The 23,360-nt window shown below is 56.5% G+C and overlaps 1 protein-coding gene across 8 annotated transcripts in view; it reads left to right on the top strand.

Annotated features, from left to right (window-relative positions):
* Positions 1-272: 272 nt before the first annotated feature.
* TNK2 (tyrosine kinase non receptor 2) overlaps positions 273-23,360 on the top strand; it is a 23,819-nt gene continuing 731 nt past the window's right edge. For 2 of the 8 annotated variants that reach the window (XM_077767670.1, XM_077767666.1), the window contains exons 1-13: positions 273-327; positions 6,677-6,857; positions 7,949-8,019; positions 9,943-10,164; positions 11,134-11,286; positions 11,767-12,044; positions 13,518-13,644; positions 14,056-14,202; positions 14,287-14,381; positions 19,336-19,530; positions 20,611-20,702; positions 21,275-21,319; positions 22,047-23,251. In XM_077767670.1, coding sequence (XP_077623796.1) covers positions 274-327; positions 6,677-6,857; positions 7,949-8,019; positions 9,943-10,164; positions 11,134-11,286; positions 11,767-12,044; positions 13,518-13,644; positions 14,056-14,202; positions 14,287-14,381; positions 19,336-19,530; positions 20,611-20,702; positions 21,275-21,319; positions 22,047-23,251 — 2,865 coding nt within the window. In that variant the 5' untranslated portion in view covers position 273. Of the gene's footprint in view, positions 328-2,712; positions 3,006-6,676; positions 6,858-7,948; positions 8,020-9,942; positions 10,165-11,133; positions 11,287-11,766; positions 12,045-13,517; positions 13,645-14,055; positions 14,203-14,286; positions 14,382-19,335; positions 19,531-20,610; positions 20,703-21,274; positions 21,320-22,046; positions 23,252-23,360 lie in introns of those variants that run through there. The other 6 variants (XM_077767672.1, XM_077767668.1, XM_077767669.1 and 3 more) reach the window with 5 other exon arrangements.

Here is a 23,360-nt window from a genome sequence, read left to right as displayed (position 1 = left end):
GGCTGTCTCCGGGGGTCAGCAAGTGGTGCTGCGGAGAGGCGAGAGGCGGAGGCTCCTTGGAATGGAGGCTGGGGACGGGATTGGGGGAGGGGCCGGTCGCNTCGATCGAGGCGCTCAAGCAGTGCCTGCCCTCCTTCTGGAGGATGCTGGAGGCCCGGCCCCTCAAGACGCAGCGTTGTAGCGCCTGTGACGCTGCCTGTGCCGCTGGAGGGGCGGGGGCTGCGGGAGGGCTCTGCTCCTCTCCTGGCCCTACCGCCTGGGAGTTTGGGTGCCATGGGGGAGAGATCTGCATATCAGCGCCTGGCTGGGGGTGAGGAGGGACAGCAGGTAATGGGAGAGGCCTGGGGGATAGCCAGGTAGCTAGACCCCATCATCTGTCAGTGAGCTGAGGGCCCAGTCCTGCTCCATAGTAGCCCCTCAGGAGCCAGAGGGGTCTGCGCTTCTGGCCCCAGGGCAGATCCTGGGGGCTAAGAAGCTGGGTAAAGAGGTGTTTGTGTGTGTATGTGGTGGGTGAGGGGTAAGTCCCTGGTGGTAAATTACTGATGTTCCCACTGCCTCAGTGTGTCCGGGTTCTCTGAGATCCAATTAAACTGCCTTTTGGGCTTTCTTCAACACCCTATGTGAGCCCCAGAAGCAGTGCCAGGATTTGGGTGTAGTCTTTTATGGGCATCCAGTCCTTGTTCCCTGGACATTCCTGCATACTTTCGAATATGCATATCAAGCTAAATGTCCTTATTTGCTTTAGGAAATATGATCGTTATTCATGGGGCTGCTTCCCTTCTCCTTGGAGATCAAGCACTTTCTCTCTTGATCGGCAGAGGGCGGTAGCTGACAGGACAAAGGGGGACAGAAAAGGTGGAGGCTGTTTTCTAGTGCTGGGAGAAGGGGTCCAAGAACTGGCCTGAGCTCTGAGCAGGCTTTGCTTTTCCTCACAGCCTTTTGCAGCTGGATTGCTGAGCAAGTTGCTGAAGCTTGTTCTTCCCCAAGGGCTAAGGGAAGAGTCAGGCATGGGGTTCTGATGGATTTGGGGAACATCTTTTGGCGGTGGCTAGAATTTTTAATCTGGCCATTCTGATCCAGCAGCCCCCATCTTGCAGTAGAGGGAGTAATTTTGCTTAAGTTGTCCCCTAAAATCAGGCCCTTGGGGCTCCTTCAGGGTGGTGTTTGGTGGGAAGTAGGCAGTAAGCTTCTCTGAGCCATGGGCATTGTCTGCCACGGTTTTGGGAAAAGTCATTTCCAGTGTGATCTCAGCTTGACCTCATCTTGTCCATTAACTCTGACCTCAGCCTCAGACTGGTGATTCACTGGACCAAGGAGAGGCTATACCTGGCTGGCTCCAGGAGCTTTGGGTGGTAGATGACACAGGGATGAGGAAGAGGGACACTGAGTGCTGGGCTGTCCCCCAGTACTCACACCTCCTACCCCCCCGCCACGGGGTGGGACGAGGAAATGGCTGACCTTTCAGGTAACCTCCCTGCTAAGAAGGTTGAGCACTAAGAGAGACCCTGGAAAGAGAGCCTAAGATGCTAACTCCCCAAAAGTCTCACCCAGCTGTCTGCCCCACCAGCCAGCTGGGGTTCCCAGAGCTGGTAGCCAGCTGGATAGGGACAAGAGAGCAGTGTACAAGAAACAGGCTCTCTGGGCATGGCTGCTGGTGGGGGGAGAGGGTTGCTGAGGGAGCCTGTGAGGACTTCCTGCAGCTGTCAGGTGTGTCTGGGGGCTGTAGTGAGGGGGGTGTCGGAGCAGCTGGCTCTCTTGAGGAGAGGCAGAGGGATCATTTGTCAGCTATAGGAACATGGGGGGCCAGAGGGGCTGGATGGGGTTCTCCAGTTCCCCTTAGCTGAGGCTGTTGTCTGTGTAGGGGGGTGCTATACAAGAAACATCCTATGGCCTGGAATCCTATTGCTTTGGGGTGAGGGCATCCCAGCTGGGTCTAGGGACATATTTGTTTGTTTAGAGGGGCTTTGGATCTTAGCCAGCTGGTCTGGGGGAGGAGGCACCCTTGATGTTGTGGGCAGTGCAAGGCAACCCCAGGGGAGGGGGTGGAGATTCCTCACCCCCACAACCTCCCTCGCTCTTGGCTGGACTGCCCCACTCTGGCAGGCTGCCGGCCTCCTATTTCCGTCGGGCACCAGGGTAACAGGGCCACATTAGGGCCTGAGCCAGGAGACGCCCAGCCAAGACTGGGGCTGGGAGATGGGGGAGGGTCCTCTGAAGGGTCTGCCTGCAGGGCCCAGGAATGTCTGTCTGGGGTCCAGGCCCCCAACTCAGGCTGTGTTCTAGCCCCCACAGCCCCAGACAAGCCCATGTAGGAGCCTGTATCCCCTCTTTGTACATTGCTGCTTGATTCACATAGCCCCCACCCTAAAATCCCAAGAGTTGTCTGCAACTATGGGGGCTGGGGTGGAAGCCAAAGACAGGGGGCCTTGTGTATGGGGAGGCAGGGGGGCCAGCGCGGGTGGCTGGGAGGAAGAGTCCCCTCATTCCCGCCACCCTCTTGGCAGTGATTCAGAAAGGTCCTTTTTCAGCCAGTGTCAGAGCAGCTCAGCTGGGGAGGGAGGGACGAAGGAGGGAGGGCGGTCAGGCGGGGGAGCCAGGGAGTAGGGCTGAGCTGTGACCATTGCACTGAAGAGAAGTCAGAGAAACAGGACAGAGGACCCAGGCTGCAGCCAGCCCAGAGAAGAGCTCACCTGCTCCTGCCAGACTAGCCAGTTGTGGAAACAGCTGTGCAGCAGAGAAAAGGAGCCCACCCTCTTCTTCTGCCCCACTTCCCACTCCTGGTGTGGGATTTGGGGGACTCCTGGGGCAGGTCTTTGGCCAACTTCCTTTCTGGGCAGGACCTTAAATTCAGGAGCTAAAGGCTTTGCTCCCTCACTTCTTGGGCCAGAGTCCCCAGGGACCCAGTCAGGGGGTCCAGCTCCGTGGAGATGCCGGTAGCCCGTCGGTTCCCTGGCCTGGAGCTCTCCTTCCCTCTCCTAGCCAGACTACGGCGACGCCTGTACACAGTGAGTGGGGGCTGGGGATGCGGGTAGGACTGACTGGGGACTGGGTCAGCCCTTCAGAGCCACCACTTCACTGAGGAGCAGAGTACAGGACGGGGAATGGCTGAGGACTTGATAGGGGTTCTGAGCACGGGGCCTCCCCCCTCAGCTGCTGCATTCTGGTTGGTGAGCATGTTAGCAAAGTGTATGCGGGAAATGTGTGTGCCCAGAGAGTGCCACGCCACACATCAGACACAGGTGTGGGACTGTGGGTGTGCTGGGGGCCAGGCACACACACACAGCTGGAGACTGTGAGTAGGGTCGGGGGAAGCTTCAGAGACAAAGAAACTTGGCCGGGAAGGGGCACTTAGCAAAGGGGAAGGGGCTTATCCAGGGTCACCCTGGGCCTGGTGGTAGAGACGGAACTAGGACGCTGATTGCTTTCTTCTTACTGGGATCCTAGTGTTCTTCCCTGTCCCCCACATACCCCTACACTGAGCAACTCTGTCCCTGGGGCTGGAGAGCAGGGAGGGGGGTGTCTAGCTGAGCAGGGAGACCTGTTAGCTGGTGTCTCAGAGGAAAGGAACAGGCCAGACCTTGCTTTCTGAGCAGCTTCAGGGGAAGGGCTCTGTGCCTCCCTGAGCCCTGATCACCCAGGGCATGGCTTTGAGTGTGCCTCCAGAGGAGGGCAGGAGTGGGGAGTCTGGAGCCCCGAGACTTGGAGATAGGGCAAGAAGAGGCGGGGGTCTTCAGCCTGCTTGCCTTGCTGACAGGCGACATTGTGGGGCATGTGGCGGGTGCACTCGCTTTGCTCCTGGGAGATGTTAGTGATGGTGGAAGCGCTGACCCTGCCTGGCCAGGCTGCGGAGAGACATGGCCTACCTAGGTCAGTGATTTGCACGGTGCACCTTGGGGGCCTTCTTCTGGAAAGCAGCAGTGCCCTGCTTTCTTATGTCCACGCACTCCCTTGTGTGTGTAACAAACGGTTTTGTTGAGGATGGGTGAGTTAATGCGGCTAAATGCTTAGAACCGTGCCTGGCATATAATAAGTGGAGTTGAAGTGTTAGAGTTATTTTTATAGTTCTTCTTAAATAAAAATAATAAAAATATAACCTTTTTACTGTGTGTGTGTGTATAATCAGTCAACATGATGTCCCCTGTAGTATAAAGGAGAAATAAAAGGAAAGCGATGATAACATTTCATGTATTCAGATATGTCTGTCCACTCTGACGTGATGAGGTAGTCCGTGCTGACACCTCTAGGAGGACCACCGTGGAGGCAGCTCTGTGAGTGCTGACCGAGAGTGGGGTTTAGAAATAATAAGGGCAGGTCGCCTTCAGTGACGTTTTTCTGACAAGTGAACAACTTTTGCTGGGTTCTGAACAAAGGAAAGGCCAGTTGTTCCCTCTGTTTACACCATAGTTCCGTCCTAGGAAGATTCGGTGTGTATTAAAACTGCAAAATACTTTTTGGTTCCTGTTTAAAATGGAATTGGTTTCTAGGTTCAGATGTTTATAAACCAGTTTTTCACCTGCACAAATTAAGTTGTGTGGAATTTGGGACAGGGTGTGAGACTCCCCTGCACATTACAGGATAACTTATATTCTTGTCCCCTAGTCACCCACTAAATGCCACTAGTGGCCCCCCAACACATCATGACCACCAAGAATGTCCCCTACGAGGCTGTACAGACCTTGCAAGAACCATCTGGGTAAAGGGTCACAGCTTGAAGTTTGAAAACCCCCCTCTGGCCCAGCTGCCTTGGCGGAAGAGCCAGGGTTTGAACTGAGGGCTTCTCATTCCCGTTTGTCACTCTTTGTGCTGCCCTGAGCTGCCTGGGAAGCTCTTATTTCCTGGCTCTGGGCTGGCAGCACTGCTGGGGACTATGGGGGCAGGAGGCTCATGCTCGGCCTGGGCTGCAAGTGTTGGCTTCTCTTGGTGCGGCTGTGATGGGAGCTGGAGGCCAAGGCCACCTCTGACTTGTGAGGTGTCGAGGGGCAGCTGGCCGTTTCCTTCTTGTGGGTCTTCTTCCATGGGGATTGAATGCAGGTCAGGGACCGGCCTGGCCAAGTGCTCAGCTCTGATGTGTCTTCCTTGGACAAGGATGGGCTTGGTGTCCAGGGGGTCAGACTCCTTCGTGTTAAGGGTACCCTGTCCTCTTTCTCTGGGCCGCACAGAGTGTAGGTCAGAGGTCACTCACTGGTGGCCTGTTGGCTGATTATAGCCTGCACATGTGTTTTGCTTGGCTTGCACAGCACATTTGTGTGTGTGTGTGTGTGTGTGTGTGTGTGTGTGTGTGCGCGCGCGCGTGTGTGTGTTTCAATCTTGAATTAGTTGATATAACTAAAAAGTCAAGGGAAAGATGTAATGTTAAGTGAAAACAAGGAACAGAATGTGAGTAATGGGTGAATGTGTGGGGGAAAAACAAAGTCTGGAAGGATGTGTAAAAGTCATTTATGACAGCCAGCTTTGGGGACAGGGGGCTAAGTGGCTATGCAGTAGGGCAGGAAATGAGACTTTGTGGCTCCTGTGTGCTTTTTGAATATTTTACCATGTGCATATATTACCTTTACAAAAAGAATTTTAATGGTGAGGTTTCACATATAAATTCAGATTTCCAGTACTTCTTGAAAAATTAAAAGCTTTGACGACGCTGGGCAGCAGTCTTTGGGGACAACCATTGATGGAGCTAAGCAGGGCTGCCTCTTTGAGCCGGCATCTGAAAGCTCACCCCAGCCTCTGCTGTCTTCCACTCACCGTAGTCCTAAGGGCACCCGAGTGTCTACTGTGGAATGGTGAGGAGCAAGGCTCTGGTGACTTCACCCATTGGGTGGAACTTAGAGCTCATCTAGGCCACACTGCTTTCTTTCTCTGGGGTCCAGCAGGCCTGAGGAGCCTATGGATGGGTCTCAAGGGACCCTGCACACACCCCCGAATTGTTTTTTTCTAATTTTTTAAATGTTTATTTATTTTTGAGAGAGAAAGAGAGACAGTGTGCGAGTGGGGCAGGGGCAGAGAGAGGGAGACACAGAATCCAAAGCAGGCTCCAGGCTCTGAGGTGTCAGCACAGACTCGACATGAGGCTCGAACTCACAAACCGCGAGATCATGACCTGAGCTGAAGTTGGATGCTTAACCCACTGAGCCACCCAGGTGCCACACCCCCCAATTGTTTTTTAAATTATTTTATTTTTAGGTAATCTCTACACCCAGTGTGAGGCTTTAACTCACAACCTGGAGGTCAAGAGTTGCATATTGTATTGATTGAGACAGTCAGAAGCCCCCCCCCCACCCCCCGCCCCAGTTTTTTAATGGAAACTTCATGAGTTAGAATGTATATTTTCTTGGAAACATAATCGATAGTTTTCATGGTTCTCAAAGGGCTTGTGACTCTCTGAGAACAGAGAGGTTGATCTCCTGTCACTCAGCCATAGATCAGAGTTTGGGCTTACGACCCTGGCTCCAGGGCCTGGGCTATATTCCAGCTGCCCTAAGTCTACCCTTGTTGCTGGCAGGAGGAGGGGCACAGGAGTATAGGCCATTCTGTACAGCTGTTTTGGGAAGCAAGAACGTGGTTTGAGTCCTTCCCTTGAAGCAGTTTAGTAGGATGTGGGTGAGCCTCGGGCACTCGGGGCAGGGTCCCCTGCCACCTCCCCATACTCCTTGGTCCCTGAACCATTCTTCCCTCTCCACAGCGGCTGGGGAGCAGCAGCATGCAGCCGGAGGAGGGCACAGGCTGGCTGCTGGAGCTGCTGTCCGAGGTGCAGCTACAACAGTACTTCCTGCGGCTCCGTGATGACCTCAATGTTACCCGCCTGTCCCACTTTGAGTATGTCAAGAATGAGGACCTGGAGAAGATTGGCATGGGCCGGCCTGGTAGGTGGGGACATTGGCCTTGCTTGTTGCTTCCCCACTGACCATTTACCTCCTCTATCCTCAGGATTGCCAACTGCATGGAAGAGCCCTCCTCCTTATTCCATGGGGTGGCATAGCTGAGAACTCTGGCTGCCTGTCTGAGAACCCCCAAGGTGGGGTGGAGGGCGTCAGCAGATGCAGCACGCAATGAGTGCATGAGGACAGTTTGCAGTTGGAAAGGCGAACTGGAGTTTGAGGAGAATGAAGCCTTACAGCTCTGGATTCTGAGGATTAAAAATACATTGCTTTTGGTTTGTTCAGATGTTTGTAGGATGCATTTATTTCCTCCATCTCCTCCTCCTTTATAAATGTGGCATTGAGTCTGCTGTTCACCATTCTGAACATCAGAGGGGTCAACGTCCAGAGATCTGTATGGAGAAGAGAAGATAAAAACCCTCAGATGATTTGCTAATTTTCTCTTAATCTCTTTCTCTCTGTCACAGAGATCTGCTCTAAAGTAAACTCATTCTGTCTCTTTCCCATGCACAAAGATCTGCTCTTTAAGTTGAACTTGTTTCTTTTCTATGTATTTACCTTAAAAGTAGTGATTATAACATCTGGAAGCCATGGTGTTCCTTGTAGAGCTTTAGAAACTCATTAGTACATTCAACTTAAAATAGCTAAATCAGTAATAACATTATTAGACATAAGATTAGACACTGACATATACTGCTTTGGGATTGGTTAGTTCGTATCTGATGCCAGTAACAATAAAATTTTATGGGAGAAAAACTCAAAATTGAGTAAGTCCTACATATTGCCGTTTTTTTCTTCCTTTGAGAGTTGGAAAAAGACCACAGCTGTTCAATTTGCTGGCTAAATACCTCCATCTAGTTCGTGAACCAGTGCTTGGAAGTGGAATGCCCTGACCATTTGGTTAATTGTGTCCCCTCTTTGGTTAGAATGGTCTGTTTCCTTGGTGTCATTGTGCTGGGCAGTATCTAGTGGTGGGCCCACCCCAGGGGGGCCAAGGAAGCATGCAGGTGGGCAGCAGCTGCCCTGGGGGCTGTGAGCTACCCGAACAGCATTCAATTCCTCTTTTCTCCCTGCAGGACAGCGTCGACTGTGGGAGGCTGTGAAGAGGAGAAAGGCCATGTGCAAACGCAAGTCTTGGATGAGCAAGGTGTGTGGATGAGGAGCAAGATGGGGTGGGCAGCCTCGCAGACCTCGCTCTTATGTTAGTCCTAGGAAGCTCCCCCTTTCCCAGGCAGGTGTAATCTTGTACTTTGTACAGACCTCCCTCCTCCAAGGTCCTGCCGGGCATGGTATGTAGGACTGCCCAGCTAAGTGTCTGTCTCCACCAGAGATGGCGTGTGAGTAGCCTGTGCGCAGCGATGGCTTCACCTCCCTCCCGCTGTGCAGTAGCACTGGGCATGGAGCAGGCACCCGTTGACAAGTGTGCCGTAACTTGAGCCCTCGCTCAGTTTGAGTGTTGGGACCAGTGTCCAGGGCAGAGCAGTGGGGACTGTCTGGACCCAAGACATCTTTGCCTTGCTTCCCTTCTCCCCCACCCTCCCTCGTCTGCAGGGGGTTTCTCTGGTCATCTGGCCGTGCTGACCACTTCCTTCCCCACAGTCTGCCCCCCTCTCCCTTTGCCCTAATTTGGGTCTGTGGAGTGGTGAGTCCCTGGTCTGACTCAGTGGAACTTTGCCCATTGTCTGGAAGACAATGCAAGAGGAAGTGAACCAGCCAGGGGCCTTCCCTCCCACTTCTGGCCTCGGGGCTGGGCTGGGGGGTGGGCAGGGCAGAACAGCTGGACTGGGATTGGGCAGCAGAGATTTCCTGGCTGTGATCTGGCAAAGGGGCGGTCTCTGGGGATCCTGTGGCCTTTTCTGGGGACAGTGTCCTGGTCCCTTGCCCAGGTTTTAGGGAAGGATGCGTTTGTTGGACGGGTGAAGGCAGGAGGGAAGAGCTGTGCAGTGTGCCAGGGTTCAGGGGTCTTAGACCCACCACACAAGAGATCTTCAGGTCAGTCAGTGAACCTCTCCAGACTTGAGGCATGTCTTCAGTAAAACTGTGCTGGCGGCTCTTGCACCCAGCTCACCTCATGGGGCCGTGGAGTAGGTCCCTGGAGATAAAGGCTGTGAAGGGTCTTGTTAGCTGAACACTGCTTGCAAACAGAAGGGATTTCAGTTACTGGGAGGAAGGACAGAGCAGTGGCTAAAAGAGGCTCTCAGATTGGAAACACCCCGCACCCCAAATGGATAAGGCTCTGCCAACCTTTGAGGGGAAGGGACCTAACTGGACAGACTCTGCAGCCTGAGGCCAAGGCTTTGGATGCCCCAGTGAGATTGGTGGGGCCAGCTCTGCTACTCAGGGCCTCCTTCCTCCTGTCCCCTGACCTTTGGTCCCTTCCCTCCACATCCCAGGCCACAGAGTCACCTCCAGTCTGCGTTTCCCAGCTCTCAGCTCTAGCCCCTCCAGAAGCCCAGCTGTCTTCCCAGGCCTTTTCCCAACAAGACCTTGCTTCATCTGCACATATTCCCCTGCCCCCACCCCATACACATTCACGGTCCAACCTCAGGCTCAAATTATCCTCTCCTCTGGCAGGATGAAGGGCAGTCAGCTCCCCAGGGAGAGTGGAGACAGACAGCGCCAAATGGGCAACCCAGAGAAGGGGCCAGAGCTAAAAATGGACAGGGAGGTGTTTGTGGAGGGCCCCTCAGGCTCCTGCCCATCTGCTCGGGTTAGGGGCCCCAGTCTGTGCTGGGTAGGGGGATAGGGAGGGACAGGTGGCGCGGAAGATGGGTCTGGAGTGGCTTTAGGCTGTCCCTGACCCTACAGCTGGGTGTGGGGCCACAGCAGTCTTAAGCGACATGCCTGTCAGTCCATTTCTGGCACATACCCTGAGGCCACACTGAGACTGTGGGTTCCCGTTTGAGGGTGTGGTCTGGAGGAGGGATGGACCTCCAGCCAGGCTGCCCCCTGGCAGTTTGGCAAAGGCAGGACCTCTCTGGAGGCCTACCCGAGAATCCTGTGGGCCAGGACTGAGTGACCGGCTCTGGGGCCTCAGGGTTCCATCTGGCCCCTGGCTGCCTTCAAACAGGTGTTCAGTGGAAAGCGACTGGAGGCTGAGTTCCCCCCTCATCACTCTCAGAGCACCTTCCGGAAGACGTCGCCCACCCCAGGGGGCCCAGCAGGGGAGGGGCCCTTGCAGAGCCTCACCTGCCTCATTGGGGAGAAGGACCTGCATCTCTTCGAGAAGCTAGGAGATGGCTCCTTTGGTGTGGTGCGCAGGGGCGAGTGGGACGCCCCCTCAGGGAAGACGGTGAGATCTCTGGGTCCTATGAGGTGTGGCAGAGGAACAGGCCTCTAAGAGACTCTGGCAGAGTCCATCCTCACCCCTCTCCCCCCCTCCCTACTTCCCCAGCTCTGCCCTCTGGGGCAGATCTTTCCCCTTGCTGGGATGCTAGTGTAGCTGGGCACAGATCAGAAAGGGACTCCATCCTCTGGTTTAATTAGACACCTCTGTTTCTTTTTTCAATTATGAAAATAATTTACTTATTATAAAAGTTTGGACACTATTTAAAAAATAAGGAAAAACGATTGCTTGTAATCCCCTCACTCAGGGGAAGCAGAGTTAGCATTTCTGCTTTTTTTCACCCCAGGTATTTTGTTGAATTTGGTGAAGATACAAAGTTTGAATGCAGCTTTTAAAACCTTGCCTTTTCATCTTGGTATTGCATTTTACAAATTTTCCCCAGAGGGATAAGTAGCATGTATACAATAAAGCACATAGTTCTTCAGTGGACAGCTTAGTGAATTTTTATGCATGCACAGACCTCTATGACCACTGCCCAGATCATGATAAAGAGCAGTTCCAGCCCCCAGAAGCCTCCCTCCTGCCTCTTCCACTGAGTACCCTCTTCATCCAAGGGAAGCACTATTCTGATTTCTGTCACTGTTGATTAGTTTCTTGTCACTATATTTATAGCATTTTCCTTCCACACCAAAAACGTTTTTAATATTCCGTTTTATTACAGCATTTTAATACTGTCATCACATTGATCATCTCTTATTTTATGGTTGATATTTAACCTGGACGTTCCCCCAGGAAGGGAAGGCCCAAGGGAGGTCAATCAGCTGCCCTCTTCACAGATACCTGTGACGTGCTGGTTTCCAGATGAGCAGAGCTGAGGCAGAGATATTTGGGCTGAGTTGGAGGGAGGAGCAGGTTGGCTCAGAGTGCTGGGTCCTGGGGCCTGTCCTGACTCCGTCTGATCCCCACTCTGCACAGGTGAGTGTGGCCGTGAAGTGCCTGAAGCCTGATGTGCTAAGCCAGCCAGAGGCCATGGATGACTTTATCCGGGAGGTTAATGCTATGCACTCCCTGGATCATCGGAACCTCATTCGTCTCTATGGTGTGGTGCTCACACCGCCCATGAAGATGGTGAGTGCTATGGGCAGAGGGCAGATGTTCATGCAGGGTCTCTGCGCCTCCAGATCTGCCCCTCCTCTTGCCCGTGTGGTTAGTTACTCCCTCCATCCTGACGAAGATTCCCTGGTCCCTTACCTGATGTAGCAGAGTGGCTTCCGGTGGCCTGGCCTGGCACTGTGTTCACTGGAGCCCATGCCCATCATTGGATTTAGTTTGTGCTCATTGGCAGAGAGTTGCTCTCACAGAAGGGGCTGGCCCTAGAGTCCTAGAGTTTAGTGTTTAGAAATTCTTAGTGTTTAGAATCTGAGCCTCTGTGGGTTGCTTCTCTCAGGGACTTGGGTTCCCACGTTACCTGGAGGGAGAGGCTTGGGAAGCTGTAGAACTCTCAGAGTTCCCCTGAGGGCAGGCCAGGAAGGAGCATCCAGCATGGGGCACTGAGGGAGGGGCAGGGCTCAGCCACGCTTATTCCTCCTGCCTCCTCCGTGGCCTCAGGTGACAGAGCTGGCGCCGCTGGGATCATTGTTGGACCGGCTGCGCAAGCACCAGGGCCACTTCCTCCTGGGGACTCTGAGCCGCTACGCCGTGCAAGTGGCTGAGGGCATGGGCTACCTAGAGTCCAAGCGCTTTATTCACCGTGACCTGGCTGCCCGGAATCTGCTGTTGGCCACCCGTGACCTGGTCAAGATTGGGGACTTCGGGTTGATGCGTGCACTACCCCAGAATGACGACCACTATGTTATGCAAGAGCATCGCAAGGTGCCCTTTGCCTGGTGAGGGACGGGTGCTGCTGGCTCACAGGGCCTGGACCCTGTCCAAGGGCCTGGACCCCATCCTGCCCCTCCTGGTCCCCATCCTGCCCCTCCTGGTCCCTGCATACCCAGGCCTCAGAGTTTCCAAAGCTTCTGTACCCACAACAGCCTTTGTCTTCTCTGGGTCTGGGGTGCCCTTCTTGTGTGCAGTCCATTCACTCACCCATCCAGAAATTCTCTGGGCCTGTGTACCAGGTACTGTGGTGCATGGGGATAAGTGCTGCAGGGGCTCAAAGAGGCATCCTATAGGACTCTGTATTAAGCTTTCGAAATATCAGAAGTTCAACAGTCAGACTGGTTGGCAAGTATGTTTCAGGTGGAGCTAGCAGCAGGCAGGGCCAGACCGTGCTGGGCCTTGTAGGCTGACCAGGGATGTTTGTCTGCACACTGAGGTGCTCCTTGACCCTTCCCTGGCCCTTGTGTGAGCTTGTCCTGTGCTGAAACCATAGTGGTCCACTAGCTTTCGAGGCACCCAGAGGAGTGTGGTCTCCTTGCTTTGGGGTGGGAGGAGTAGATCTAGTTCTTGCCAGTGAACTCTTCTCACCCAGGATGTATGGTCACCCTAATTCATAACTGATTTCATATGCACAGTGACCACACATTTCAGATTGTGCCTGTTGTCCTGGAGTAACTAACAGCACCCCCTTGATACCCAAGCATCCTGGTTTGGATGGTAAATTATAAGGTCCCCTTACAATAGCACAGTGAGGTGAGCAGATTATTATTACTCACATTTCACAGATGAGGACCATGAGGCTTTAGAGATCTTGAGTGACTGTCCCTGGGTTCCACCCCCTTTGAGTGGCAGGGCCAGCTCTCCAGTCCCAGGAGAGAGTCTTTGGTTCTCCATTCAGTCAGCGTCCCCATCACTCTGTACCTCGGCCCACCGTGGGATACCCTTTTGCTGGCCTCACTGCAGTGACATTTCTCTTCCTCATCCAAACGGGAGTCCCAGAGGGAGTGTGGGATGTTTGGGTGAAGCAAGTGTAACTGTTTCTACCCGTTTTGGTTCTTTCCCAGACCCTATCCAAATTTCCCACCCACACCTTCCTGCTGAAATGACCCAAATCCCAGGATCCTGCCCCAAATCCGGAAATTGTCATCCTCCCACCACAATTAGAAAACAGCCTGAGATCTTTTCCCCTCCCCTTCACCAACTCTTGGAGCCTCTGACCTCCCAGCTTCCATGACCTGGGAACATCACCCTCGTCCTACCCCAGGCTCCGTGTGAATAAAGACATGAGCATAGATGATTTTCTCTGTGCATCCCATAGTCAAAAAGTCCTGTCCCTATTCACTTCGTACCTGTCCCCAATACCCTGAGGCTGGCACACAGGGTAACAACACATTTGTTGAATGAATACATTCTGTCCTTTGGGCTGATGTGGGTGGGCATGCTCTGAAGGGCCTTCTTTTGACCCCTGCCTCTGCCAGGTGTGCTCCCGAGAGCCTGAAGACACGTACCTTCTCCCATGCCAGTGACACCTGGATGTTTGGGGTAACATTGTGGGAGATGTTCACCTATGGCCAGGAACCCTGGATTGGCCTCAATGGCAGTCAGGTGAGTGGCTGGAGATGTGCTCCCTGCAGGGTGGGTGGGGGTTGATTTGATTCCTGGCCCCAACCTGCCCCTGTTGGAACTAGCTCTTACTTGCTGGAGTCCCTGTCCCCCTGGCCCGGTGTCTACATGACCTCTCAAATAGCTGAGCAAAGAGAAGAACCCTCAGTGGTTAGGAGAGGGTCAGACTACGGCTTGCTCACGTCCTTTTCCCTTGCCATAGCCACCTATCCAGAGGCCCCAGCCAGGGGATAAGGGTCAGAGGCCTGGGGATAGGCTTCCGGAGACAGACCTTTTCTTTGGGGTGCAGGCATGGTGGCCCACAGCTCCAGTTGCTCCATGGGCTGCAGGGAAGGTGGGAAGTGAAGAGCTGGGTGCTCTGCTTGTGCTTAAACTGTACCACCCCACCGCCAGATTCTGCATAAGATTGACAAAGAGGGGGAACGTCTGCCGCGGCCTGAGGACTGCCCGCAGGATATCTACAATGTCATGGTTCAGTGCTGGGCTCACAAGCCAGAGGACAGACCCACCTTTGTGGCCCTGCGGGACTTCCTGCTGGAGGTGAAGGCTGTTCTGCCCGTGGGGGTTGGGGTATCCCAGCAGGGGTCAGTCCCAGGGTGGGCACTGACCTGTCTCTGCCCCCAGGCCCAGCCCACTGACATGAGGGCCCTTCAGGACTTTGAGGAACCAGACAAGCTGCACATCCAGATGAACGATGTCATCACCGTCATCGAGGGAAGGTAGGGAGCGTGAGGCTGCACCTGCACTGCCTTGAAGGGTGCAGGGTGGGGGGGCCTGCTGGCTGAGAGCTCTTCTGCCTCCAAGGTTCCCATGACAACATAGGCTGTGGGGAGCCTGAGCTGTGCACTAAGGGGAAGATAGGCCTGAGTCCAGTCTTGAGCGCCTGGGGTTAAGTACCAGATGCTGCTGCTAAGAGGGGTTTTCCCTGCCACCCTTCCACCCTTTTCCCACTCGGCTCCAGCCCCGGCTATGTGGGTCACAGCCAAACTGCCAGTATGGTGAGGCGTAGGAAGTGGCTCAGCTTGGCCTTAGTGCCTCAGCTAGGGACTCTGGAACTGCTGAACATTCCTCTCATCCTCTCTCTCTTCCCTTCCCGCCTCCTCCCAGGACAGGGACTCTGGCCTACCCACCTGGGCACCTATCAGTACCCCAAAGCAGCCCCACCCTCTTCCTGGCAGCCTCTGCCCTCCCACCCAGCCCCACTGCCCCCTCCTAGGGCTCCCCTCTATTTTCTCCTGGGCTGCCCACCTGGTCTCCTTTGTCCCTAGTCCCCATCCCTGGGCCTCTTTTCCTTACCCCTCACCCCAGACAACTGGGACACACATCTCTGCCTCCAGGCAGCATCTCCTGAGTCATGTCTCCTACCTGTAGCCCCCATTTAAGTCCTTCTGCTGAGGAGGCCCTACCCACCAGTCACCCCACCCTCTGTTATCTGATCCCCAGGGCTGCTGAGGAACTGGTTGGGGCAGGGCAGGCTTGAGGTGCCTTTGGGGTAGGGGGTGAGCATGGAGGACCAGGAAGAGGAGCAAGGCAGAGGAAATCCCCTGTGCTCCCGGCTCCTCTGACTCAGAGCCAGGCAGGGATGAGGACAGGGGTCGCTTCCCACAGAGGCCTTTCTACCTGGGCTTCAGGTTTGGGGGTCTGGGGCCTTTAGTTCATTCAGTCCTGTGCCTCATGGGGTGTTGGTGAGAGGGGAGAGCTTCTGCATGGAGTCAGTGATAGAGTAGGCCCTGGAGCCCAGGCTGGCTGTGGAGGAATGTGACCTGGCCCACTGTGGCACCAGCACCTCTTCCCCGGGCCAGGGCTAACCTACCTAGCCTTCAGGCCCACTATCTGAGAATATGAATGACATATCAACAAGTTGTGGGGGTGGAGGTTTGGGGAGTTAGTGGTGGTAAACGAAAGCAGAAAGCTTTTAGAAGGAGAGAGGCTCAGGGAACCAGGAAGGAAGGTAGTCTGTGGGTTTGGCACTGAGGAGGCAGACAAGGGACTGGGGAGCATTCTGGAAATAGGCAGATTAGGGTGAGGGCCTGTCTAGAGGAGCACGGCAGGGCCTTGAGTCAGAAGTCTGGACCTATATCCATTCCTACCTCCAGAAGCAGGAGGACCTTGAACCTGACCCCCCTTGTGCACCGTAGCCCTCAGGTCTTTACCTCCCCCATCCCTTGCTCTCAGTGGGGACCCACTGTTCCCCAGTGGTGACTCAGTTTCTTCTTGTGTTCCTGGGGTGTGTGTCTCTGGAGCTGACACCCTGGGTTACCACCAGAGCTAGGCGGGCAACAGGTGGGGCCTCAGGGGAGCCGCTCCTCTTGGAAGCCACCGTGGTCGTGCCCTGCCCTGCCCTTGCGTCACAGCCTCCGGTTGGCCCGGACTGCTGGCTCCGCAGCTGCCTGCCAGTGTGGGCTTGCTGGTCTCCTCCTCCGGGGCCACGGCCGACTTGGACCACAGCGTCTGCTCTTGGTTCCTGGAGCTGCTCAGGAGGTGGGAGGTGAGGGGCAGGAGGCCACAACAGCCGGTGAGGCTTTGGGGGTGGGCCTGTGTGCGGATGGTACCCGAGCTTTAACTCTGCCCCCTTGTTTTTTCAGTGTCCAGATGTCTCTCTGTTTGTTTGGCTGACTCTGTCTCCATGTCTCCCAGTGGAGGGGCTCTCTGTTCATGTGTGTCTTTTTGGGTCTGGGCTTGTACGTGTGGGTCTCTGTTTCTGCGTCTCCTCTTTGCCTGGCTCGCAGCTCTGTTTCTGCTCATCTGTCAGCCTTGGACTCCTCTTGCGGAAGCTGTGCCAGTGTTTGTTTCCAAGTTGAGTCTGAGAGCCCCCTTGTCCTGGCTCCGATTGCTTCTGTAGGCTCAGTGTTTCTCGGGGTTGCAGGCGGTGGGCAGAGACAGGACACCTAGATGTTTTGCCGAGCTTGCGAGGTGCTGTCTAGATGGAGGGACAAATGATGAGCTGGGTCTTTTCCAGGGGGTCTTACTTGGAAATTAGGATGGCTGGCAGCTGTTTCATACTCTGTTTTTATAGATCTAGAGAAGGGAGACAGGTTTTGAAGTCCAACTCTGGGCCTTGGCCTGGCCTGGTCCCTGGAGCCTCTGCTTCCAGTGGTAGGTTGGCAGCAGGGTGGGGGTGGGGTGGGACACAAGGGGCTGGGTTGTCCCTCAAAACCAGGGGCTGCCTGGGTCTCTCAGAGAGAAGTGAGTGGGGTGGGTTTTTGAGCAGAAAGTTCAGGCAACATTTATCAGCCATTTCTAGACTCCTTTAGACCAGGAGTGGCTCAAGGGGCTGAGGTTTCCAGAAGCTGCTCCCAAACAGAGCAGGGTCAGCCTGTGGCAGTTCCCAGCTCGGGCCTCGGCTTCCCATGTGCCACTGAACTTCTTGCCTGTCCCCGGATGCTGACAGGCAGCAGGAAAGAGAGCTCATGCTGGAGGTGCTGGGCCCTTTTCCCCTTCTCCTAGGGGACTTCTGTCTGCCCTGCAGTATCTGTCTGCCCATGGTAGGCCTGGCCCTCCTGTTGCTATGGAGACTCTGGCCTGTTCAAGGAGGGGGAGTGGCCACGGCCAGTGCAGGTGGGTGGGGAGGGTGGCCTCAGTCTTCTCTGAGTCCCTGGTACTTCAGCCCTGTCGATTCTCAGAGGGGGACAGGGTGGGCAGCACGATACAGCATTGGCCATCTCAAGACTTACATTTGAGCCTTGTCAGGAGGATGCTGCTTCCCAGGGTGTCTGTCTTTCCTACACTTTCCCTGCCCTCCAGCTCCCCTCCCGTAGTAGGAAAGATCTTCTAGGAAGTGATGTCAGGACTCCCAGCAGGCCTGGAGGCTCTTGCTCTTGGCCATACCTGTAATAAAGAGAGGTGGGTTGGCGTCTCTCACTCTCAGAAGCGGGTCCAGAGGAGCCACTGTGTGTTTGGCTGTGCTGTCAAAAGGAAGGGGGTGGAGGGAGTGACCTGTCAGTCTGGCCTTGCTCAGGGTTGACACAGGGTAGACAGGATCACAGGGTGGAACTGGCCTTGGACATGATTCCATTCTACTTTGAACTATCTCTCTGCCCAGCCACCTCTCTCACCCAGGTTAATGAGCACCTCTGAAGAGGTATGAGAGCAGAGTCCAATGTCCAGCCTGGGGTTGATGTCTGAGAAGGTCCATGAAGGGGCACGCAGAACCCAGGGAGCCAGGGGGTACAGGGGTGAGGAGGGGGAGAGCAGCAGTGGGGTCCCCTGGTGTCAGGCATCCCCCTCTTCACCCTGCTTCATGGGAGGACCTTGACCTTAGCCAGCCCAGTGGACTGGGGTGCTGGGGGCATTTCTCTCCTGGGAATGGCCCTGCTATTTTCCGATGGGCTTTCTCCCTTCCTGGGTGTTGTCCTCTCTTCCTTCCTTTCCTGCCCTTCCCACCCCAGGGCAGGGTGTAATCACAGGGCTGCTGTGTCTGGTGGTAGGCTGGTCAGCGGCCCTGTTTATGGGGAGGCTGGGCTCCCAGCCCTCCCCCGCCCCACCTCTTGGCTTCCCCAGCACTGCTGTGCTCGTGGGGTTTGACTTGTGATCTCCAGAGCAGGCTGTTTGAGGTCGTGCCGCCCCAATGGGCCACGTCACCTCACAGAGGAGGGTCCAGGAGCTCAGCCCCCATCCGCCCTTGGTCCCTATGGTCTGACTCCAGTTTGGAGGAGACTTTGACACTCCTGGCTGCACAGGTCGGGGTTGACTGGATATGCACACGTGTCCACCATAGCAGCATGAAGCTGCACTACCTCTGCCTTAGCCCGGATTCTGCCCATGTTATCAGGTATGAGTGATCCTAGCACAGCTGCATCTTGCCACTTGAAGTGTTCAGGAGGGTAGCCTTCTGCCCTAACCCTCACCCCAGGCTCGGGCTTAGGCAGAGGTTCTGTGTCTGAGATCAGAGTGAGAGGCTGGTGGTCCCACAGTCCAACCATACTGGGAGGCTGGGTCCCCTTATGGACCCCTTATTTAAGACAAGAGTAGAGCTCCCCAGGAGATGGCTGGGGGTAAGGGCACAGGTCCCACAACCCCGTCTAGAGGTGGTGGAAAGCACTGGAAATACAAACAATGGTGATGGAAAGGCGTGGGTTGCTTACAGTGCTTCCAAATGCACTTGGGGCTGCCTGTAGGAGATAGAGTGTGGTTGGGGGACTTGGCTCCCAGCCCAGTGCTAAGGCCATGGTGTTCCCTTGGCCCCTGCAGCTCAGGATTCCCGGGAACTGGGCTGAAGAGCAAGGTCAGGTGGCCAGAGGGTAGGGGTCCAGGCCTTGCCAGGGAGGAGGGAGGCAAGGCGGATTTATAGGAAGGGTGATAGCTTGCAGACAAACAGCTGAATTTGAATCCTGGGTCTGCTGCGATCTGTCTGGAAACTGTAGGCAAGTCCTGTCACTTGTTTGAACCTATGTGCTTATTTGTAAACTGTAGGAAAAGGCTGTCTGATCCACCTAAGTATCTTAGGGTAAGGTGTGTATAAACAGCCAGGCCCTGTACTGGGGGAGTGACAGGTCGTGGGGCAGCCAGGCTGATGCCTGAGACCACCCTGGTCTCAGGGCCATAGCCCTTGGGTCCCCTTCTGCCAAGGTGGTCAGGTATCATGGCTGGACAGAGCTTGGAATTAAAAGGGTCCCAGTCCCTGGGGGCACCCCGCCTCACCCTGGTGTTTACCATGTCATCTCTGTTGAGCAGGGCTGAGAATTACTGGTGGCGCGGGCAGAACACCCGGACACTGTGCGTGGGCCCCTTTCCTCGCAACGTGGTGACCTCCGTGGCTGGCCTTTCCGCCCAGGACATCAGCCAACCCCTGCAGAATAGCTTCATCCACACAGGACATGGTGACAGTGACCCCCGCCACTGCTGGGGCTTCCCCGACAAGATTGATGAGTGAGTGCGTTTGTGGGAGTGGGAGCTACCTGTGGCTCTGGAGTCAGCAGCCCCTCCCTGGGCATGCAGGCTCTGACTGGCTTCCAAGGTCCTTGTCACAACCTCAGGGCAGAGAGTTTCTTACTGCCCGGAAGCTGTTCCCCATAGGCAGGACTGGGGTTAGGAGCCTCGGAGAATGGCGGCACACTTCTGTTTGGTAGAAGCCCCCACCGTAAGCACCAACCTTAGGAATGTGGCCTTGGGAACAGCCCCTGGAAGGAGTTCAGCAGGAAGGTTTCAGTCATGCCCCCTAGTGTTTGTGTAGAGCCTGGGAGATGGACCCTGCCCCATCAAGCCCTGGGGGTGTGCACAGGTCCCAGGGGGTGAGCTAGGGGTGCAGAGAAAGAGCTCCCTATGGGGAAACCCCAGGAGGAAGGTTAGGCAACAACCCCCCCTGCTCCCGCCTGCTCACTGTCTACCTGACAGGGGGTTCAGTTTCCTTTAAGTGAAAGGATGAAGTCACTGGGGGGCATCTGGGGAGGTCACCGAGGAGAAGAGTTAGTCACTTCCTGGGTGCCCCACCCCAGCGAGATACTGGCTCCTCAGCCCAGGCTTCATGCCTCTCTGCTGGCCCCAGGGGGCTTCAAGGCAGCACTTTCTCCTCTGACTTCTCCTGACACCCGGTTCTGCCCCCTGAGAGGCATGGTGAAGCGGGCCTGCCGTCTTGCCCTCACACACCAGAGCCCAGAGCCCTGGGGGGCAGCTGGTGAGAGCCAGTGCGGGCCGGAGGGAATTGGGGCGAGGTGTGTAGACGCCCTCCAGAAGGCGGCCCTCTGCCCTGCTCCTGGCGTGCTGCAGCCAGCCAGTTCTGTCCCTGCCCTTTCTCCCTGACACCCTCCCTGAGTACAGTCTTCAGGGAGTTGCAAGTCCTGGTCTCCAGACCCAAGTCTGCATGGGGATTGGACAAGATGGTACCCTGCATGCCCTCAGGGTTTTGTTCTCCGCCTGACCCCAGGCATCTCCTCCTGAGGTTCCCCCAACCATCACCACTCCACACCCCTCCCCAGCCCCCTCCCCTCAGACCTGGTTCTTTCCCCACAGACTGTACCTGGGAAACCCCATGGACCCTCCTGACCTGCTGAGCGTGGAACTGAGCACCTCCCGACCCACCCAGCTTCTAGGAAGGGTGAAAAGTAAGATCCCAGCTCCCCAGTGCCCCGTAGTTATCAGCTGCCCAGGAAGAGGCACTGTCTTGTGCAGGCACTCTGAGCGGCTGTTTTGGCTCTGGGACAGTTGGGCCAGGGCTACAGGGGGACAGCTGTGCCCTGGCTCCGGCTGGGTGTGGGGTGGAAGATGAGAGGCAGCTGTATCCGCCGAGGTGGGCATCCTCAGCCAGCCCTGTGTTGGCCTGCCCACCTCAGCTTCCCTTCTCCCTCCTTCCCGCCGTGCTCAGATGCTGGCTTTCCTCACCCCCCTAATCCTGCTGTCCTCTCCCGAGCCAAAACCACCCCACGGGCTTCATGTTGGCCAGGAGCCTCATCCATCTCCCGGATCCTGTGCCTGTCGTTCCGGAACCCAGTCTTCCCCATCCTGCCGCCCCATTGCTTCCCATTGCTCTTGGGTTTGTACATTCACTCGCTCCTATTCACTGCCCTCTCTCTCTGTCTCTCTCCACACACTGCCCTCTCGTCTGGCTGTCTTCCCTCCCCTGTCCTCTGTCTCTCCTGCTCTGTCCCCTCCACTCTCCGCATGGCCTTTCTTGCAGGGGAGCCTCCACCTCGCCCGCCTCAGCCTGCCATCTTCGCTCAGAGTAAGTGGGGCTGCTTTCGATGCCTTGGCCCCTGCCCCCGCCCCCTCTCTCCTCTCATTCCTCCTCTCCTTCTGGAAGGTACAGAGCCCTGGTGGGCTGGCTGAGCGGGAGGGGAGGTGGGGTGTGTGCTGTGAGCTTGTGCTGCTGACCTGGCCCAGCATGGCTGCCTCTCCCCCGACTCCCAAACGCCTGGACTCCAGGACCAATTGTGTGGTCCTGGTGCCACCCCTCCACCACCTGGCCCTGCCCTACTCCCTTTGGGACCTGCAAAGGCTGTGTCTGGGCTTTCATGGTGGCAGGTCAGAAGCTCTGTGCTCTCCCAAAGACAGCTCCTGTTGCCCTTAATGGTGGGGATTGCCCGCAGCCTGCTGCCTGCACTAGTGGTGTGCCGTGTGCCGTAACGGGGTGGGGATAAGGGATTGCCAACCAGGCCCGGGAGCCCGGGGTACCTGGGGTCTTGTGTGCTCGGGTGTCAGGCAGGCAGGTGTGGGGCGTTGCTTGCTCTAGCTGAGGTGGACGCAGGGCTCATCAGCCCGTGTAGAGAGCTAATGGAGTCCAGAGCAAGTCCTGTCCTTCCATGTGAATAGGGTTGGTGTGCCTGGAGAGTTTTGGCAGCTGAGGGCTAACCTCTGGTGGCATTGGGAGTGGGGAGTTGGTGGAAGACACTCCTCTTTCTTCCCATCCCCCTGACACTGCTGTCTCGTTGGGATCTCCGTTTCTATCCTAGAGCCAACCTACGACCCGGTGAGTGAGGACCAGGACCCTCTGTCCAGCGACTTCAAGAGGCTGGGCTTCCGGAAACCAGGCCTGCCCCGTGGGCTGTGGCTGGCAAAGCCCTCAGCTCGGGTGCCGGGCACCAAGGCAGGGCGTGGCGGCGGGAGTGAAGTCACGCTCATTGACTTCGGTGAGGAGCCCGTCGTCCCCGCCCCACGGCCCTGTGCACCCTCACTGGCACAGCTGGCCATGGATGCCTGCTCCTTGCTGGACAAGACCCCACCGCAGAGCCCCACGCGGGCACTGCCCCGGCCCCTGCACCCCACGCCCGTGGTGGACTGGGATGCCCGTCCACTGCCCCCACCTCCTGCCTACGATGATGTGGCCCAGGATGAGGATGACTTTGAGGTCTGCTCCATCAACAGCACCCTGGTGGGTGCAGGGGTCTGTGCGGGGCCCAGCCAGGGTGAAACCAATTATGCCTTTGTGCCTGAGCAGGCACAGCTCCTCCCTCCCCTGGAGGACAATCTGTTCCTCCCACCCCAGGGTGGGAGCAAGCCGCCCAGCTCGGCCCAGACCGCAGAGATCTTCCAGGCACTGCAGCAGGAGTGCATGCGGCAGCTGCAGGTCCCGGCTGGTCCCCTGGTCCCTTCACCCGGCCCAGCCCCAGCGGGTGAGGACAAGCCCCAGGTGCCCCCCCGGGTGCCCATCCCCCCGAGGCCAACTCGCCCACGCGGTGAGCTGTCTCCAGCCCCCTCTGGTGAGGAGGAGGTAGGGCGGTGGCCTGGACCTGCCTCCCCTCCCCGGGTGCCTCCCCGGGAGCCCCTGTCCCCTCAAGGCTCCAGGACCCCTAGCCCCCTGGTGCCACCTGGGAGCTCCCCGCTGCCGCCCCGGCTCTCAAGCTCACCTGGGAAGACCATGCCCACCACCCAGAGCTTCGCCTCAGACCCCAAGTATGCCACGCCCCAAGTGATCCAGGCACCCGGCCCACGGGCTGGTCCCTGCATCCTACCCATTGTCCGCGATGGCAAGAAGGTCAGCAACACCCACTACTACCTGCTGCCCGAGCGCCCACCCTACCTGGAACGCTACCAGCGCTTCCTGCATGAGGCCCAGAGCCCTGAAGAGCCGGCTCCCCTGCCTGTGCCCCTGCTGCTGCCCCCACCCAGCACTCCAGCCCCCGCCGCCCCCACTGCCACTGTCCGACCGATGCCCCAGGCTGCCCCAGACCCCAAGGCCAACTTCTCCACCAACAACAGTAACCCAGGGGCCCGGCCACCAGCCCTGAGGGCCACTGCGCGGCTGCCACAGAGGGGCTGCCCTGGGG

This window comes from Crocuta crocuta, unplaced genomic scaffold (assembly GCF_008692635.1).
Source record: "Crocuta crocuta isolate KB4526 unplaced genomic scaffold, BGI_CrCroc_1.0 scaffold45, whole genome shotgun sequence".
NCBI lineage: Eukaryota > Metazoa > Chordata > Mammalia > Carnivora > Hyaenidae > Crocuta > Crocuta crocuta.
This window is presented reverse-complemented; position numbering and strand designations above follow the sequence as displayed.